At 40.2% G+C, this 15624-nt stretch overlaps 1 protein-coding gene across 3 annotated transcripts in view; it reads right to left on the bottom strand.

Annotated features, from left to right (window-relative positions):
* Positions 1 to 10378, bottom strand: part of grin2bb (glutamate receptor, ionotropic, N-methyl D-aspartate 2B, genome duplicate b) — a 63102-nt gene extending 52724 nt beyond the window's left edge. The window contains exons 1-2 of one of the 3 annotated variants that reach the window (XM_035406358.1): positions 9551 to 10378; positions 4246 to 5579 (exon numbers count right to left, since the gene is read on the bottom strand). In XM_035406358.1, coding sequence (XP_035262249.1) covers positions 4246 to 4272 — 27 coding nt within the window. In that variant the 5' untranslated portion in view covers positions 4273 to 5579; positions 9551 to 10378. Of the gene's footprint in view, positions 1 to 4245; positions 5580 to 7927; positions 9470 to 9550 lie in introns of those variants that run through there. The other 2 variants (XM_035406355.1, XM_035406356.1) reach the window with 2 other exon arrangements.
* Between the last annotated feature and the right edge of the window lie 5246 nt (positions 10379 to 15624).

Raw genomic sequence — 15624 nt, 5'->3', positions numbered from 1 at the left:
AAGCGTTGTCGTCAGCAGATATAAAATTTTGCTTAATGCTGACATTGGAGGGCAGATCTCTCCACTTGTGAGGAAGCTGGAGGTAGATATGGAAGAGGAGGACTGAGGCCCGTAGATGAGTATCTCAGTAGACAAGAGGAGCCACAGCGAGAAGTGGCGTGTGGACATATCGCTCTTGGAGGGGAAAATGGAAAAGAAAGGTCTGCCGATTACAAGTTAACGAAAAACGAGGAATTACAATAAGGCTTGGATGGTGCAAAAGATACGCTGCCTGCTTCTTAAAAATCTGGTCCTGAAAACAAGACATTGGGGCTGAGGCTGGGGGGGGGGGGGGGGGGGGGGTGTGAAGAAATAGATTTATGAAATCTCAATTATGTTTGTTCATTTAAATTCAGCAGTACGCGTATTTTAGCACACATCAGCTGCTTGTCCTCTTTTTGAAAGTCATGTTCGTTGCAAGCAATTGGACCAGCTGGTCAGTTATACTGCTGTGCTTCAACTTTGATCAGAATGAGGCTGATAACTGCTGCGGGGGATGACAAACTGCCAGTTTTAACGTTTTTTTTTTTTTTTTTTTTTTTTTTTGAGAAACCCTCTCAGGGATCGCTACAGTGAGGATATCTATACATCTTATGTTCCCGCATTTGTGAATTCACATGAAAGTGATATCAAATCTTTGTCATTTTTTGTCAGAACTCTGGAAATCTGTGCAAAATCCTCACCGGGCACATCTACCAGGAAATACAGACGTAGCACTTCAGCAGAAAAGGCTATTATTATATTCATAAATACACAAAAGTGATCCATGCACAGAAAAAAAAATGTTTTGTTGGATAAACTTAAAATTTTAGGTTCATTCAAATGTGTGATTCAAATGTGATTTACTGGCAAACGTGACATGCATGGAGACTTCATTTCACTGAAAATGAGTCTTGATTGATTGATTTTGACCAAGACAAAAAGCAAGGTTTCCAGGTTCACCATCATTAGAATGAAAGCATTTAAACTGAAAAGAATATTCTCTCTCAGTTTTCTCTCTTTCTCTTTTTACTGACTTTCATGAGCATGTGTGAAAATGACTACTTCCTCTGTTCTTTGTCTCTTCCCCCTTTCTTTTTTTTGAAGAATCTTCTCTCTGTTATATTACAACCTTTCCTACTCACACTCATCAAATACCCCTTTGTCCTCACCTCATAACAAAGATTCAGATCTCTCTCACTTTCAGGACACTGTTCACCCAGTTTGAAACCCAGTTGTACTTATTTCCTGTTCCCCGCCATTCCCTAAAGCTCCATGACCCCCTCATCCTACTTTAAGTCTGTCAAATTCAAAATCAAACATGCACTGTTGGTATGACAACAGTGGAAGCACAACCAGGAGAACGTATGCACCGCACAGAGCTTTGCGTCTTAAATGGCTGTCTCTGCGCTAAACATAAATTAAATGCGACTGATTAGAAATTGAATGCAAATATCCACATATGGTTGTGGGGGAGGGACGACGACGAGTGAATCAGAGAATAATTAACTAGTTAATGCCCAGATCGTTACCAGAGATTTCTTTTTAAAGCTTCAATAGTCATCCAAAAAAAAAATATTCACAGATGGAAAAAAAAAGTGGTAGAGATTTCGGCAACTTTAGTTGGCCCGCGAGCTAAAAACTGGTTAAAGCCCTCCAGGACAGGGAAACCGAAGCTTGGTTTATGGCAGCGCTACCCTGAGTCACTTCCTCCTCGGTCGCAGCGTGGCGGTTACGAGTGGAACGTGCCCCGGTGACCAGCAGCCACTCAAGTCCGTGCTCCTGCTGTCCACTTAACAGAGAGATCTGTTCGCCCGGCGGGTGAAGCTGCGCAGGCCTGGCTGCTCTGCGCACAGCTGCGCAAGGACGCGCGCAGTTAGTTAGTCAGCGGGAGGCGGCAGGGGAAACTGTCACACCTGGCGCCACGCGCAGGTACGGTACGATACATGGGGTGGACGCTCGTATCAGACATGTTATTCCTGAAGGGCCATGTCGACATAAAAGCACAGATATGTTGTACAGTGCCAGCATCGCAACCTTGAATAGTTAGCCAGAAGATGCTGTGTCTGTTTTGTATGCAGTTATCATTTGCAGTCTTTTGATTCATTTTTTGTATGCAACGACACCCACCCCTCCCCCACCCCCCCCACCCTTCCACTAGCACCAGCACCACCATCGCCAACACCATTAGGGTAATTTGTTACATTCGTTCTAAAAATTATTTAAAACTTATAAACATGTTAACATGTTCTCAACTATTAAATACAAGTATAATGAGAGTAGTAAAACTGACGACACTAAGATTACTTAACAATAAAGTATTAATACTTTCACGCACTGCAATGTTCTAACATCATTTTTTATTCAACTTTGTTGTGGTTAAGAAGAAGCAGTAGAAATAGCAGCAGCACTTATGGTTGTTATCGTCATCATCTTACATCCCCTTACGTAAAAATGCCCTCTTTCTCAGTCTATGTCTCTTTGCCTTGTTCATAACTGACTGATTTCCTTTTCTTTCCACAGTAAAAAAAAAGAGCCTGATGTGGCGTGTATGTTCAAAGTCAAACGGATACGGGAGGTGTAGAGAGGGAGAAAGAGAGGGAAAGAGAGAGAGAGGGAGAGAGAGGGAAAGAGAGGGAGTGAGGGAGTGAGAGAGAGAGAGAGAGAGAGAGAGAGGGAGAGAGAGGGAGTGAGGGATCGAGAGAGAGAGAGAGAGAGAGAGAGGGAGAGAGAGGGAGTGAGGGATCGAGAGAGAAAGAGAGAGAGGGAGTGAGGGATCGAGAGAGAGAGAGAGAGATGTTGGTCAGATGTGGAAGTGTCTGTGTTCTATATTGAGGAAAGTGAAGTATAAATAGGTAAGGAGTAGTGGAAGAATAAAGCAGATAAGGCTGGAAATGGGAAAGAGGAGAGAGAGGGTGAAGGAAAAAGGGGAGATGAGAAGATACAGTTTCCCCAAGATGAAGCAGGGAAAGACAAGCAAAGTGATAAAGGATCTCCCTAGCAAGGCCCTGTCCAGGAGGAGGACAAAATCAGAGGAAGTCAATGGAAGGAATAGAATCTTATTTTTAAATTCAACTATATTAACTGTGTTTTTAATTTCTTATTTTGAGGAAAAGTGTCATCATTGTTATACTTCATTACAAACTGACAATCAATTCATTTAAATTTCTATTGAACACCGAAGACTGGGTCTCAAAATATCAGATTGTATTAGTACTCTCAGAACATCCAAATGACATCATATTTTTGACTATTCCTAACTTTGCTTAAAATGATTAGACCATGAAATGGTCTTATATATCATTCATAACATGTTAATAACATCTGTTATGCATTATAACTGGCATCATAAGCGTACATATTACAAAAACACATAACAAGGAATATAACATTACTACACATAAACAAGTGGTCTTCACAGAACATGTGACAAACTACGCAGTCACTAGTGGCATAATTATATGATCATTACATGCTTCATAACTTTATGTCGCTTGGTAAAAGCGGCTCATAATGTTTACGAAAGCTTATGACACAGATCATGGTCATTATTCAGAGGTAATGAGGGAATAAAGTAATAAAGTTTAAATAAAATAAAGTGCTTCCGTAAACATTTATAGTACAAATAGGCCAGAAACAAAAGAATGCAGGCAGAAAAATTTTGCTAAACACACACGCGCACATTAATTGCTTGCTCACAAAGCCATGTGCACAAATCCGATACTCAACAACGCCTGTTAAGAGTCCTCATTCAACATTCTCACATTGACACAGTCAGACTGCAGTTTAACATCCTGAACACCCAAGAAAAATACAGATTTATGATTGCACACAGGGAAATTCACTCTCTCCCTGATTCTCCATATCTCATATTCTAATTCAAGGATGAGAAAAGAATATTATAAACAAAACAAAAAAAAATGAATCTCTTATTATGCCTCTATGGACAAGTCAACGATGAATAAATTTGAAAAATGACAAATATAAAACACCTAAATGTTATCAACGCATGAAATATTATCCATGACCACAGAATACCCACAAGAAGGATTATCTAACTGGAATGAAATCCAAATATCACACACTCACACCCACACGCGCAGATAAACACAGATTTAGATTTTTTTTTTGAAAGAATGCTTGGCAGACGAACTGCACACGCAAACTGACACACGATCAGGTCAGGTGAAATCAAAGGAGAGTGAGAGACACTGGAAGGGGCCTTACCTTGAACATTGCCAGCCCAAATCTCATCCCTGCTTCTCAGAACTGGCATGGTGGCGTCGCCTGGGTTTCCTCACTCCCTCTCATAGCCTCAGATAGAGGGAGGATGAACTGATGAAGCCGCACAAATAAAAGGAGGATAGGATGGACAGAAAGAAACGAAAACCGTGGCGGATGTATGTGTGACGGTCAAAAGGCTGGCTGTCCGTCCTTCCTCAACTGAATGATAAATAAATTCATGGATGTTTGAAATACTTTTAAAAAATATATATTTTGTGTAAATTCACATGGCAACGTGATTAGAGTTGAATGAACGTTTATCTTGCTGCTTTGATAATGCGATGGAAATCAAGATATCATAAGATATATCTGAGTTAAATGATCCCTGTATGAATACACAGGGAACCAGCTGTTTTGATTGAAATCTTTTTTTTTTTCCTAATTGTATTTGAGAAATGTTATAAATGTTTAACGATGCTTTCCTCTAGGTAAGTTGATTGTACAGCTTGTAAATGTGTAAAAAAATTACAAATAAGTTACTGATCACTACTGTGCTGGATAATAAGATAATAAAACAAACACAATGTTTTTAGAATTGATCCAAGCAATATTTCAAACAGAATCAACATCTGAAAAAAATCTGTTTTTTTTAAATCAAATTGCTTGGTTGTTCAAAATTTTAATTACAGACAATAATTTAAAATTGGAACAATTATGCACAAATCTATCTATGTGTAAATAAAAGCAGTTACCATAAGAATAGCAAAATAACGTCATAGAGAAAAGGAGATCACAAAAGAAATCTGAAATACAGTAAAATCACTACTAAAATTATGCAAGGTTATCATGGCACAGATGTTTATATATGGCAGTTGTATTTCCTTAATAACAAACAGGGTAAAGTGTGAACAGTATTTCCTATCTCAACTTGTTTTTTAGTTTCACGCTTACCGATCAAACACCTATGTGGATATGTTTATGTGTGTATGTCTGTAAAAAATCGCTGTTTTGTGCATGTCTGTAAATGAACAAAAAGGAGGAAGAATGAAATGGAGAGAGAGGTGAAGTGGTGGGGAGCTCTTTTCATTCCTCTCTTGTCCAGCTCATAATCCTTTTGTTTCTCGATGAAGAAGGGCGGCGTTCTCCGTCTTTTTCCGTCTCCAGAGTTCTGCCTCCTCCGTATCGAGCAGGTCTTGGTGTGAAAAGGCTTGTGTGAGGGACACAGGTGTGAGGGAGGGAAGGTTTCCTTTCCTCTTCAGCCTATCTCCTCCAGACCTCCTTATTCAGACACTGCCATGTCTGTCATTTTGTCTGATCCATTCTTTTTCAAGATAGGACTGTAGGGGAGACAAGCAATGGAGGACAAGGTGAGATTTAAAGATGCAACATTGGGGGAGCAAGCCAACGTTTCAAAAAAGTTCTAATGAAAATGTTTGCAAAACCCAGTGACACTTCAACTTAGAGTAAGTTTAAAACCTGAGGCCTAATGGCATTTGGTTCAGGTCAAAGTGACATTTTGACATATACAGGCTGAATTTTTTGAATAAACCAAAATAACTGTCCAGTTATATTGTTGTCTGGCAAAAATCCACATCCCTTGTCTACTTGATCCAGCAGATTACACAAAAGCATTCTCACTCGGACAGCCATGGAACACTACCTTTACTTGTACATTGCTGTTGGTATTGAATCACATGTGTCAAACAATACTTTTCCACAAAGATATCCACAAAATAGTGTTCGTGTATGCAAATTGACTATGTAATATCTCTCTCTCTCTCTCTCTCTCTCCCATCTTTCTCAACATGCATAGTAAGGGAATCTGCACAAATCTTAATTCATTCAGGCAAAGTGATTATTTATGTATTCGACCAAATGCGTGATCAAAACCCCCTCTTCCTTATTCACTCTTTAAAGCCTTAATGAACTAAAACTGGATTGGTAGTAGTGTAAATAATTAAAGCAGTGGAATTTACATTACTACGCATTACTGTTATGTCAAAGTCATATTTCTGTGTGTAAGAATGTGCACAAAATATTTCATAGCCTAAATTATAACCACAAAATCCCAACATTCCTTTATCTAATCAAAATGATGGAATATGGGGAAAAAATTTTTTTAGCATCTTCAGAGAAATACATTCTATATTCTGTATTTTATGAATTCATAAATATGTACACATACACATATACTGTACACACACAAATATGGTAAGCAAAAATGATTAAACCACCAATATTAGTATATAAGACAAATGCACCTAATTCACAACTTCAGAAGAATTTTGTTCCCGGTACCAGTAAATAATTGCCGATAATCACTGACACTCTTCACACTTAGTAACAATTCAAAGCCTAAAAACTTTGTTATCAAGACAAGAGAATATATATTTTGGGGTTGGGTGTGTGCTGGGAAGCCAAACTGGTTTTGAGTTAACCTTCTCAGCCTCATTCTATACCTGAATTCAGACACAAGTAGTGGCCATTTTGGAGCTGAAGTTGAATGATGGTTCGGAGTTACCTTCAACTGCTTGTAATGAAATCAGTGGAAAACAAATGTGGACAACCATGCTTATCCTATTTTTGGAAATATCTGGTCAACCATCACCTGGGGTCATCAAATACTTAAGGTGCAGGGCTAATTTTGGCACCATTTACAGGTAAGACGGACAGGTCAGTTTTTTTTTAGTCCACACAGAAATGCTAGTGGGTAAAGGTTATGCTTACAGGCCCTAAGTGGTTCCATTGCTGCTAGGCACCATGACGCCCAAATTGAAACATGCTCCATTTGAAAACATAATCCACGTAACAGGGGCAATAATAAGTATAAAATGGCCGGATAGGCATAAACGCAGAGCCAGTTGTATAGGGATTAGCCCACTGAGGTTTCATAACAGAAAGAAAGATTTTAAGCTATCAATGTTGCAAAATTTAGGCGTTGGTGTTTTATGTAAGACTGCAATGAGCAGCAGGTAATTATCGAAAATAGGTTTGAAGACTGCGATAACGTCGATGACACATGGGCTGTTTGATGTATGCTCTAACATACAAGACATACAGATGCACTTCATAGGATGCAACTGACATGCAGTGACACATTCACTGGTACAAAAAAAGGAACTGCTATTAAAAGAAGAATCTAGAAATGCATTGAATGACACAGAAGCTGGGGGAGGGCTAAATTCATACATTTTCTTGAGGGGAACAGTGAACTGTACACATATGACACACAGAGATACAGGTTATATAAGCCTACATACAGAATAAAATATAGGACAAGATCATTGATAATGATAATGGCCTATCACATGTGTGTTTCGTCTCAGTGATGAAAGATAGGTTCAGGGCACAGATTGATTGAGAAGCATATGTATTTCACATATTTCATGTATGACATTAAAAAAATTCCAGACCTACTACAAGTTCATTGCCTCTCTCACGCTGTGATATTCTGACACATGTAAACACATGATACACTAATATAGTACAGTAATATACCGATATGCCTACAGATCAAAAATACTCACGCCCTGACAAATTCTTATACCACATACATTCTTACAACCAAATTGGGAAGGCATACATAAACACACATACACACACACACACACACACACACACAATGTCAGCTGCATGGATAAAATTAAAGAGATAGGTTTGGATATCGCAATAGTACTGTACTCACCTAATTAACCCTTTCCTTAAATTCAAATAGTCAAATTAGATGTTGTGTTTGTTTAGAGGAGGAAAGTATGACAGCAGTAAGCATATTAATCAATATTAACATTTTTTTTAAAAAAACATGTGGTCCATCCTTAATCCTTGATAGTGAAATTCCATTCAAAATAAATGTATTTAAAATGGGCTTTAGTCCACAAGAAAAAATACCCAAAAAGTCTTTAATGTTAAGTCTATCAATTTCAACAATTATAAATAAATGAACTGTTTCACAGTGAATTCAATCACTGTGATATTCAGAAAACCCTGAAAAAAAAACTGAATCCAAAATGAATTTATTATGGTGAAGTGGACTCAAAAAACAGTTGTCGAAATCTTATTGGACATCAGTGGAAGAGAAGCATTAAGATCTCAGGAAGGAATCAAGGGGGAAAACAGTGAGATGGTGAGGTGAAATGAAGGAAGTCATTTTTCTCTCTGCATATCTGTCTGTCACTTCCCTTGATACACACACATACACAGCCAAAGTCTGAAATCAAGTTTTTCCGCCATTTCGCAACATGCTCAGTTTCAACAAGGCCTTCACCGTCCCCTTCTAATGAAATGCAAATTTTTGAATACTGCAGAAAACCCAGGATTTCTTAGCGAAATGGAAACACAGAATGCATGTGAAGGCATTAGAAGATCTTTTTTTTTTTTTTTTTTTCTAATTTCAAGTGAAAAACAGAATGACAGAAAAAATGCACTGATGAAATCAATCGCAAGCACTAAAGGGGAAAAAAACACTAGACACAATAATAAGAGACGAGAGATGAGGTGATGAGGTGAGTTGGGGGGGTCAAGTCATTTAGTAGCTAAATAATTTGGCAAGGGGTGTAATCTGTTCCCTTTAATTGCTCCTTTGAGTGTGTGTGTGTGTGTGTATCAGAGGGAAGAGAGAGAGATAGAGAGAGAGAGATTGGTTACCGACCAGAATAATAGGGTGGCGGAGAGAATTTAGGAGGTATAATTTTAAAAGATACGTTTCAAAATAATAGTTTCATTATTCAACAGATGCGACAAAGGTCGAGGACAAGTGCTGAACAACCCCAAGCGCTAAAAGGCAGTACTTTTGGGCAACTTGTTCTCAGTTTATACAAAATAATATCATTGTCTAAATTGGCATTGCTATTGCAAGGCTTTGACTACAACCCAAAAGCAATGGTCAAGCATGGAAGTGAACTTTGGAATTCACTGTCATACTCAGAATTTTGGCATCTTAGAGCAAAATGACTGAAATGTGAAAAATGGGAATTTTGAATGGAAAAATGGGAAAATGGAGACAGGGTGGATGGGCTGACATATTTCTTTCTGAGGGATGATTCTTTGAAGCACATGAAAGGCAACTGCAAGATGGATAGCTGCTTGTCAGACAGCTGACAAAGAAAAATGGATGAAGTTTGGAAAGATAAAAGAATGGGGATTGCACGATGGCAAGAAATATATATATCAGCTGAATAAATAGCATCTTTTTTTAGCCATAGTTTAGTGCATGTGTATGTGTGTGCTAATGTGTGTTTTATGTATACGTAACGCACACACAAATACACACACAGACAGACAGACAGACACTAAACAATAATAAACCTACCTATGAATAGATTAAAGAATCCCCAAAATAGTGATGCAGAGGATGGAGGGAGGAGAGAGAGAGAGGGGGAGAAAGAGAAGGAGAGAGAGAAGAGGAGAAAAAAGGGGGAAAATTCTGATGAGGAGACGTTTTTGAAAAAATTTGAGAGTTAATTTGAAAAAAAGGATTTAAGAGTTAAGAATGGAGGGAGTGAAGAGGGGAGGATGGATATAAGGGGGATAGAAAAGATGGAAAGGAGGGAATGAAAGAGAATGATGATGAAAGAAAGAGGAACAGATCAAAAAGGAAAATAAAAGGCAAAAACAAAAAAAGTCTCCCTCCCCTCTCTCTCTTTCCCTCCTTCTGTCACTCATAAATAGCAGAAATTGTAGACCAGGTAGACAGAGAAATAGATGAGGAGGCAGAGAGAGGACAGTGCGAATAAATGAAAAGATGAAGCACCTCCCAGCACCACGATGAGGAAGAAGAAGAACAAAAAGCGAAAGAAAAAAACAAATACTCCAGAGCCTTCCGTTTTCCCTTCTTTCTTTTTTTAAGGAGGGGGGGGTGTTAGTTGTTCCCCCACCCCCTCTCTCTATCTTCTTTCTTCCTTCCTCTCACAAAGAGAAATTTTACCCGGTAAAATAAAAATATCCCTTCTCTGTGGTGACTACGCTGCCGACAGGTAGAGCATGTTACAGCCTGGCATCAGCGCTGCTGACTGTAGGAGAGACTGGGAGGTTTAGCTGGGACCAGCGCGAGAGTCCGCTGTCTGAGAGAGAGAGAGAGTGCTCAACTGACACTGCTGTCTCTCTCTCTCTCTCTCCCTCTCTCTCTCTCTCTCTCTCCCTCTCCCTCTCTCTCTCTCTCTGTCTCTCTCTCTTCTCTCCCTCCCTTCCAGGAGAAAAAAGAGAGGGAGGCAAGGAGGTGGACCCTTTTCCCAGCATTTGCATGCATTTTAGAGAGAGAGAGAGAGAGAGAGAGAGGGGAGGGGGAGAGGAGGGGTAGAGAAATAGGGGTATTCGCAACAAATGTCAAGGAAAACGTTTTGTGTGTGTTTTTGTGGGTGTAAAATTAAAAGAGAACAGCTCCCTCTAGAGGTAGGAATGAGACTTCTTTGCATCAGTCTGAGACATTTGAGAGTGCTTAGTTCAGAACTCCTAAACCTATGGATGAATAAAGGCTTGGAGTCTATTCATATAACCTGCCTGTGTGTAGATGTAATTGTTTACAGTTTATTATACACACACACAAACACACGCACACGCACACGCGCACACACACAACAGAAGCAAAGGCAGAGCAAGTGACAGATAGAAAGAAATAGAGAGAGGGATGGGGTGTCAAAGTAGGTTGTCAGATGAGAGAGAAGGTAAACACTGCTTTACCATCCCATTCTCTCCCTCTCTCCCTCTCTCCCTCTCTCTCTCTCTCTGACACACACACACACACGCACACACTCACACACACACACACGCGCGCACACACACACACACACGCGCGCGCACACTCACACACCCACACACGCGCACACACTCACACACACACACACACACACACAATGACCCTTCTGTTTGTGCCCCCTCTCTCTATTTTTATCTCCTGCTCTTAGCTTTTGACTCATATTTGTCCTGATGCCTTTAATTTCTTTAGGGTCTTCTCTTTCTCTTTTTTCACTCACTTCCAGATGTCAGTGGCAGTTTCTCCTCTCCTCTGAATCACTCCACCTTCACCTCCTCCCTTCCATGGGCCTCATTCCCCCTTTCCCTCTCCACACTGATGTAAAGAGCTACATTTTCTTTCCCCCTTTCCTGGCCTCCCTCTACCTCTCCCTCCTCCTGCTCCAATCCTGGAGACTCCCCCTTCTTTCTCTCAGACCCTACCTCTCAGTCTCTTGCCCTTCTCCCTCTCCCCCACATATCTCTCTCTCTCTCTCTCTCTCTGCAGCTGCTGCTGCTGCTTGCTGCTGCCAGGCCTGTTGTTCCAATCTCTTCTCTGGTGAGACAATTTCTTGAGAATATTCAGGTGGCTTGGGTCGGGTTAATCCAGTACACAATGTCGACACCAGCCAGCCCCAAGCAGTGAACCCATTCAAACAGCTTCATATCGATAAATCTATTGATTTTACTTGTTGCTATTGCATAACAGTGGAATTTCCTTCATGCACTGTGTTGTTTTGACACAGAACTTTTTTTTTTTTTTTTTTTAATTATTATTGTGCAGCGACACCTGGTGTTGAAAGCTGCCAACTGCAACAGAACTGCAACGTAGCCGTTTGGGTTTTTGCGAACCGCCGTGGTTCCGTGCTGCCCACGCGTGGCTCGCTGTAAATCCTGCACAGAATTCCGATGGAGACCGAAGGCCAGAGTCAAGCGGAGATTAACGCGACGCAAGCCGTGGGAGGGAGCAAAGAGAGGCTGAGAACACCGCATGGAATTCAGTCGTGAAAATATGAATAGAAACATGATTCCAGCGGCGTAGTGGAAAGACACATAACGCGTAGCTGCATTTTCTCCTGCTCGTGATGTGCGCTTTATATGATTTCCGGCAACTTCCGGGCCAGTTCATTTTGTCAAGACAGTCTTCCTACACAGGAGTAACATTACTATTAAATGCCAAGGAGAAGTGTGTGTGTGTGTGTGTGTGTGTGTGTACAGTATAGGCCAAATGTATGAGGCTTGTATCAGTCTTAGTATTACTATTAGTATAAGATTTTTTTTTCAGTTAATATATGCACATTTATTGAATAACAAACTGTTTCTACCTAAAATAACACAAAAAGTTTTACTTAAAAATAATCTTACACATGACTTTCCTTGAAATAGCCCCCTGGCTTTAATTACAACAGAACAAAGTACTAGAAGTCAATCCAATTATTTTGCAAAGTGGGGGGTTTAGACCAGCAGATCACGGTTGTCATTTCATTGTAGACAGTAGAACTGGTTTCTCTTAAGCTGCATTGAGTTCTACTTGTAGCTGTGGTGCAATTTTACAATGGCTCCTTTCGCTGGACACCACAAGGTATTTGTTCGCTGTCATTTGATTTTCCTGGTCTTCTTCTGTTAACATTGCTGCCCATTAGTGGGATCCTGCTGAGTGTGCACAGAACACTGCACATATAAGAAATATTCTTCAGTGCAATTTCTCATTGGGAATAACCTTCTTGCCACAATATTGACTTGGCCCTGAACATCTAGACCTAACACCTTCTGCTTTGCCTCATGTAGTTATGAGGAGAAATATTAGAATCCCCAATGAGTATTTTTTTCATGACATCTATCATTCTGTAGACATTCCAGATGCTGATCTGGCCTTGGGTTTCTTTGCAAATACCTTTAACTTATTTGTGAATAAACATGCTCCAGTAAAAATAAAAATAAAAACTTAGAGGATAGAGCCAGCCCTTGGTTCACCTCAGAGCCATCAAATTAATTTCACTTGAGAAATAAAGCATGGGCCCTAGATAGACACTTAGGAGGCTCTGGTATCTGGCTTACTTTTAGACAATTAAGGAACAAATGCACATCATCAGTGATTGCCATGTCAGGATAAAATGTGGCACAGGTTAATGCCACACTAAGATCATTTCTTTGGAGCCACTCTTTAGTTACCCCCCATCAGTCTGGGTTCAGGGCAAAGCAAAGCACCATCACTGCCACATTCTTTGTCATAAAGTGTGTCTGGTTAAGACAGGATGCTTCATTGTGTTGTACTTTTTGTTGACCGTTCTAAGGTCTTCAGTACAGACGACCATTCCACGTAATTACACAGACTGTCACTAATCAGATTAAACGCTGCTCCACTAAATCGGTTCCATAATTACCTCTCAGACAGATCTCGGACAGTGTGTGAAAGTGGGGGATGTACAGTCTGAGTTTTCCAGTTGTCAAAGGTGTTCCCCAAGTGTCCATACTGGGTCCGGTGCTGTTCATCATTCACATCAATGACGTTGTTCAATTTTTAAATGGCTGTCATTTTCATTTTTATGTGGATAATACAGTTCTCTATTGTTTTTTCCTCTCTGTCCACTAGCCTGTAAAACATCTGCAGCTTGCTTTTGTTGCTTTTCAAACAGCTCTAATAAATCTTAAGCTTGTTGTAAATAGTGATAAAACTAAATGCATGCTGTTTTTCCGTACCAAAATAAAATCCCAAGATATGCACTCTAGATGGCGTTCCTATTGAGTCCCCCATTATAATTACTTAGGCATCTGGATTGAGGATAAATTCAATTTTAAGTTGGCAAAAAAAAAGAGTCGTGAGTGAAAATTGCCTTCTTAAATAGGAACAGAACTTGCGTCCCTATGTTTACCAGAAATTAATTAATTGAAACCACTTTTCTTTCTGTCCTTGATTATGGCTATGTAATTTATAGACATGCAGCTTGTGCCGCTCTGCAACCCCTAGATGCTGTTTATCATTCCGTGCTTAGATTTATTACTGGGGACAATTATGGCACTAATCACTGTGTGCTATTTAAAAAAGTCAGGTGGCCCTCTCTCACTGCAAGAAGAGATCACCATTAGTGTATCTATTTATAAAGCCAAGCTTCACAAATTACCTTTTTACCTCACTTCACTTTTACTCTTGAAAGATATGCCTGATCACACATGTTCCCATGATTGTCTAGTTCTTCAGGTTCCTCAAATCTGTTTCTGACCTGGGTAAAATAGCTTTTAAATTTTATTCACTTCAAACCTTGAATGTATTACATAAGGAATTGAAAATTGACACTCTTCTATTCTTTTTAAATTTTAAATTTTAATTAATTTCCTCAATATTCTGAGAATTAAAAAATTTAAAAGAATTTAAAAAAAGCTTATTGATTGTCTGATGCATGTAAACAGGAAACTGTAGTTGCCGTCACACTGAGGCTACAGGGATTCTTTCCATGTCACACAGTTTTGAAAGGTTTTTCCACACTCCCTGATTGCAGTACACTGCATGACGGACAAGTAGACAGAACAGTGGGAGAGTCAGGGCTGGTCTATGCGCGGGTCACGGATTCTGGGTTTGAGCTCCGCACATGATACGACTGACTTGCTCTCGCCAGGCTAGGTCGAAGGATCTCCACATGCCCACGAGATGGCTATTAATCGCTGTCTGAGATAGAAAAGGCTAATTCAATTCCCCGTAAAAATAAATAAAAATAAAAAAAGTGCCATTTGTATAGTTGTGGCAGACAGGCTTTGGGTTTTGCCACCCACTCGCTCACAGCTGGAGAGCGATCGGGGGAAAGTGAGGGAGGTCATCGGTATGCTCAACTGGATGCACGCTCCCTAGCGGGCCAGCGTCCTGGCTGTTCATGCGCAAAGCAAACAAGAGGGCGGACAGCACCCCTCGCTGTGAAACCCCTGCTGGATCCCGACTGCGGCTCTGAAGTGCAATGCCCCCGCTTTTCGGTGAGATCTCAACCCAGAATGCACATGAGGGACGGCCAGCTGCAGAGAACAAGGCACAAGAGACATGCAAGTGCCCTTACCGAAACTGAGTACACATAAAGTACTTATGCTGACTTTCTACATGTATTTAAATACATTCAATATAATTCACAGCACTGTATTAAAAAAAGTATATATATATATATATGTGTGTGTGTGTGTGAAACTGTCAATAATTTGTATATCTGCCCATATATTGCAATGTGTTATATATATTTTTTCAATATTTCTATGTATTCCAGCCCTGCTAAATAAATTGTGCTTCCACAAAGGCATGCACGGTAACTGTCCCATAGAATTTTCAGCAATGCTGAGCTTGCACAGTTTCATAATCATACTAGAATAGCCTCTTGCTATTATGTATGTTGCTTCTAGGTATAATTTTTTAAACTATAAGCCGCGTCATTCCCCTTTTCATCTCCCTCCACTGGCTACCTGTACCGGCGCACATCACATTCACAGCCTCGGCGCTAACCTGTCGGACAGTTAAAGGGACGCCTCCATTTGCATCTTCAAAAGATCATCAGACCCTACACACCAATCAGACCCGTCTGTTCCGCCACCTCTGGGCATCTGGCACTTCCTCCCGCGTGCTTGCACTTCCAGGTCACGTCTCCTGTCTGTTCAGGCCCTCTGGTGGTAGAACGAGCTTCC

This window comes from Anguilla anguilla, chromosome 2 (genome assembly GCF_013347855.1).
Source record: "Anguilla anguilla isolate fAngAng1 chromosome 2, fAngAng1.pri, whole genome shotgun sequence".
NCBI lineage: Eukaryota > Metazoa > Chordata > Actinopteri > Anguilliformes > Anguillidae > Anguilla > Anguilla anguilla.
Note: the sequence above shows the minus strand (reverse complement) of the source record. Positions and strands in the feature narration are given on the sequence as shown.